The sequence below is a fragment of the Acomys russatus genome, chromosome 26 (genome assembly GCF_903995435.1).
Source record: "Acomys russatus chromosome 26, mAcoRus1.1, whole genome shotgun sequence".
Taxonomy (NCBI): domain Eukaryota; kingdom Metazoa; phylum Chordata; class Mammalia; order Rodentia; family Muridae; genus Acomys; species Acomys russatus.
The window spans coordinates 47,521,225-47,526,017 of record NC_067162.1 but is presented as its reverse complement, the minus strand read 5'-3'; the positions used below and the strand labels follow the sequence as shown (position 1 = coordinate 47,526,017).

Genomic DNA, 4,793 nt, shown 5'->3' with positions numbered 1-4,793 from the left:
CGTAACAGCCGGTGCTAAGAAGCAGCTTTGTCACCCCCATTTGGCTAACCAGGGCACACAATGCTTACAACCATCAAGATGTAATGAAACCCTGTCTCGAAAAATCAAAAAGTAATGGGGCCGGGTAAGGTGGGCCACACACCTTTAATCCCAGCCTGAACTACAGTCCTGGAGGCCAGGACAGCCAAGGTTACACAGAGAAGCCCTGTCTCGAAAAACCAAAAAATAAAAAAGATGCAATGGGTCTTTCTTGGGAATACACTCTAACCCAGAAGAGCTGACAAAACACAGGTTATTGCTCACAAGGGAAAAGATGCACAGGGACCCAGTCTTCCCTTTATGGAAAATTTATTGCAGCATTCCAACAGCACATTACTTTTTCTTCTCAACATCTTGCTCTGCAGCTTCCTTAGCCCTTTTTGCTCGGATGCCAAAGAGCCGGGCGTTGGCGCGAGCCATGCGAAGACTGGCGAAAGCCTTGAAGTTCTTCTCCTCTTCTGTGATGGCCCTGGCTTTCTCCTTTTTGTAGACCTGGAGGACAGAAGCCAAGGTAGCCTAGGTTATAACCTGTCCACAGGACTTGAACACTGCTTCAACTCGCAACGGCTAGAGGCTTTCAGGCGCGTACAGAACCACCCTCTAGGACTGAAAGAGGTTGAAGCAGGAGGATATGACCTTAAGCAACCCTACTCTACACAGAAAGTTCCAGACCAGCTTCAGCTCACATGTGGACACCCTGCCTCAGAGAATAGAGCCCTGGCTTCAGTAACAACATGCTGTGTTGGCTAGTTTTGTGTGTGTGTGGTGTTTCAAGATAGAGTTTCTATGTGTAGCCTTCGCTGTCCTGGACTCGCTTTGTGGACCAGGCTGACCTTGAACTCAGTGATCCGCCTGCCTCTGCCTCCCAAGAGCTGCCTCCCAAGTCGTGTGCCACCACACCCAGCTGTGTGAACTTGGTAAGAGAATGCCTCAAGGAGAAAATGCCTCCATAAGACTCTCTTCTGGAGACAGCTCTTCTGGAGAACACTGCAAACACAATAAACCTTTAAGAAGCCTCTAAGGTATTCTCTGTTTTGGTCCCTCTGTGCAGCCTTGAACTCAGATCTCTGTAGGGCATTTTTTCCATCAGGGATTTGTGTATGGAAGGCTGGAAGGTGCTACCCGCTGTGAACGAGACCACCCCTCAGGCAGCAATGTATCCCTCTGCATCAGCTCCTGCCTCCTGCAGGTTCTAGCCCTGAGTCTTCCAATGATGGACTACCATGTGGACGGTTAAGCCAAGACTTGGTTCTGGCCATGGAGTTTCATCACAGCAGTGGTAGCCATGACTAAGATGCAGGCCATGCCAATCTCTGCAAGACAAAGCCATCCCTTAAAAATGTTGGGGTAGCTGGGCAGTGATGGTGCCTGCCTTTAATGCCAGCACTTAGGAGGCAGAGCCAGGTGGGTGTGAATTCAAAGCCAGCCCAAAGCTATACAGAGAAACACTGTCTTGAAAATCCAAGGGGGGAAAAAGTTTAAGAGACTGAAGTTCTCACCCGCCTCCGGTGCCTGCCACCCTTGTCTAAAGCATTAACTGAGCCTGCGTAAACCAAGGGCCCACTTACATTCCGGATGGGCATCACAGGTCCTGTTAGCTGGGTGGCCAGTTTAAGTTCTTCAGCCTGTTGGTAAGAACAAGAAGAGTTGAGCCAAGTGTTTTTTCCATGCCTAGCATTTACAGGCCCCACTGCTCCCTTCCAAAGCAACAGGCCGCCTGGACCTGTAGCACAGTGCATAGCTGCCATGTGCTGGATTTCTAGGGAGAGCAAAGGTCCTGTTCCACCAAGGGGAACAGAACAAATCCACCTCAGAACCCCACACTGACAAGACCCTCAGTAATCCTTGTCGCAAGGCCCTTTATATTTCTGAATACTGAAAATGTCCAGAAAGACCTTTAAGGGGACAAACACCCCAATATTAACAAATTCGGGGAAGCACAGGGTCGCCACAGTACTCATCTTCCCATTATGAGTCAGTCCCCTCATCTCACACTGCTGGTGCTTTGGGGAATAAAGTGGCTGCACCAGTGTGGGATCGGCAGAGCTGGATCCAGGTCCATCCTCGGGTACACCACCGACTCAAACCCCCGACTCCCCCGGAGACCCACGGCACTCACAGAACTATCTCCCTTCTTCGGAGCAGAAGGCTTCCTGGGGAACAGTATGAGCTTGGACCGGTACTCCTTCAGGCGCTGCACATTGGCCTGCAGTGACTCGGTGGACTTGTTCCGCCGCCGCGGGTCCACAGAGATGCCGATGGTGCGCGCCATTTTCTTATGGATGCCAGCCACCTGCCCAGAGACAGAAAACGGGTGACAACCCCTCCTCGAAGGCCCTCCCCGCCAGGCCGGCCGCGCCCAAGGAGCTCGGTGCCCTCAGATGGAAAAGGGTTCAAGAGTACTTTCATCAAGACAGTACAGCGATTCCGGAGACATGTCATCATCGCACCGAGACCCGGGTGGCCGTGCGGGGAGCCCGCTGCCGCACTCACCCGCAGTTCCTCCAGGCTGAAGCCCCTGCCGGCGCGGACCTTGGTGTGGTAGCGGACGGTGGGGCACCGCACGATGGGCCTGATGGGGCCGGACGCGGGGCGGGGGGCGATGCGGCGCGCCTTCGCCTGCCGGGCCTTGCGCCTGCACGGACGACACGACGGTCACCTCCGCCCGCCCCGGGGAGCCCCGCGCGCCCCGCCCGCCCCGGGTCCCCCCGCACCTGCGGATCTTGCGCGCCGGCTGGTTGAACCAAGTGTCCACGCGCCGCTGCCAGTCCTTGTGGAAGTGGGGCTTCAGGATCATGCCATTCCGGCTGGGCGCCATGGCTGCCTAAGGCCGCGAGGGAGAGGAGGAGGAGGAGGGCGGCGGGTGAAGGCCATGGCCCCGAGCCCCCGCCCCGAGCCCTCCCGCCGCTGCCCTGGCGCCATGCTGCCCGCGCCCAGGCTCCCCCGTGGCTGTGCGAGCAGCGTCTCCTCGCCGATGGCGGCGGAGGGAGCGCGATGGAGACCGATGAGACCCGATGGGGCGGACGGCGATAGAGACTCACCCCCCGTGCAGAAGAACGGCCGAGCGGAAAGGACCGGGTGCCGCAAAGCACCCTGGGGATGTAGGGAGCCCGGCCAATCCAAAGCACCAATCAAAAGCGGGGGAGATGGGGAAATGACGTCACGCGAGCCCGCCCACAGCCTCTCTAGGCGTCCGGTTGGCGTTTCTCGCTGGTTTCCAACCTTGCCCGCCGGCTCCGGAGGGAAAAGGTGACGGTGGGATCTGGTGAACCTGGAGGCGCACAGAAAGACGTATGAATTAAAAAGCCTTAAAAGGCCTTCTCCCTCCTGGGTCCAGCGCGCTTTTCCCTTCCACCCGGGAGCATTTATGCTCCTTTCTGTATAATCATTTCAGTTGTTTTTCAAGACAGGGTTTTGAGTCGGGCGGTGGTGGCTCACGCCTGTAATAACCAGCACTCAGAGAGGCCGAGGCAGGTGGATCGCTGTCATTTCTAAGGCCAGCATGGTCTACATAGCGAGTCCAGGACAGCCAAGGCTACACAGGGAAACCGTGTCTCAAAAAACCAAAAATCAAGACAGGGTTCAGGGTTTCTCCGTGTAGCCTTGTCTGTCCGGGACCTGCCCCCACCCCGCGTTTGGTTTTTCCAGATAGGATTTCCCTGCGTAGCCTTGGCTGTCCTAGACTCGCTTTGTAGACCAGGCTGGCCTTGAACTCACAGTGATCCACCTGCCTCTACCTCCCTGAGTGCTGGGATTACAGGCATGCGTGTGCCACCATGCCTGGCTTCTTTGTTCAGGCTTGCCTGGAACTCATACTCCTCTTTTCTTTATTTTTACTTTATTTTTTATACGTGTTTCCCTGATTCAAGTCTGTGTGCCAAATACCCCGGGATCAGAGTTACTGGGTCCTGGGAATTGAACCTCTCAAAAAGAAAGCGGCCACTGTTTGAAACTACTGATTTATCTTTCTAACCCCAAATTTTCCCATTTATTTAGATAAATCCTTTAGCCCAGACTTAAGGCCTCAGGAATCAGGAGTGACCAAATGCAAATATTGCATGCCTACTCACAATGGCAGCCACAACAAAACACGAAGCAGCCAAGGCACACACACACCTTCCCTGCGTCTGTATGCCGGCAACCCTGCCTTTTACACTCATTCCCAGTTAGCAGCTTTCTTCCTAATAAAAAGTCCAGTATAGAAGCTGTAGAAATGGCTCAGTAGTCAAGAGAGTTATAAATTTAAAAATCCACATTTTAGGGGCTGGAGAGATGGCTCAGAGGTTAAGAGCACTGACTGCTCTTTCAGAGGTCCTGAGTTCCGTTCCCAGACACACATGTGGCTCACAACCGTTTGCAGTAAGATATGGTGCCCTATGCTGGTGGGCAGGCATACATGCAGATAGAGCACTCATATACATAAAAATAAATAAAAATATTTTTAAAAATTAAAAAAATAGCTGGGCCTGGTGTCACAGACCTGTAATCCTAGCTATTCTAGAAACTGAGGTGGAACAATGGCAATTTTAATGCTTTCAAGATTGATTTATTATGTATATAGTATGCTGCCTGCATGTGCACCTGCAGGCCAGAAGAGGGCACCAGATCTCATTACAGATGGTTGTGAGCCACCATGTGGTTGCTGGGAATTGAACTCAGGACCTTTGGGAGAGCAGCAGGTGCTCGTAACCACTGAGCCACCGCTCCAGCCCCTTCAATGCTTTCTTAAGCAACTTAGTGAGAACTTATTTCAA

At 53.5% G+C, this 4,793-nt stretch overlaps 1 protein-coding gene and 1 non-coding gene across 2 annotated transcripts; both read right to left on the bottom strand.

Moving 5' to 3' along the window:
* Nucleotides 1-329: 329 nt before the first annotated feature.
* On the bottom strand, nucleotides 330-3,166 carry Rpl13 (ribosomal protein L13). Its single transcript, XM_051168642.1, has 6 exons — nucleotides 3,081-3,166; nucleotides 2,754-2,863; nucleotides 2,533-2,674; nucleotides 2,159-2,332; nucleotides 1,608-1,664; nucleotides 330-531 (listed from the first exon to the last, which is right to left on the bottom strand). The coding sequence occupies exons 2-6, from the start codon at nucleotides 2,855-2,857 to the stop codon at nucleotides 373-375; spliced, it is 636 nt and encodes a 211-aa protein (XP_051024599.1). The 5' UTR covers nucleotides 2,858-2,863; nucleotides 3,081-3,166; the 3' UTR covers nucleotides 330-372.
* Nucleotides 2,401-2,483, bottom strand: LOC127209713 (small nucleolar RNA MBII-202). Its single transcript, XR_007833224.1, has one exon. It is a non-coding gene; the product is annotated as a small nucleolar RNA MBII-202 (small nucleolar RNA).
* Nucleotides 3,167-4,793: the final 1,627 nt, after the last annotated feature.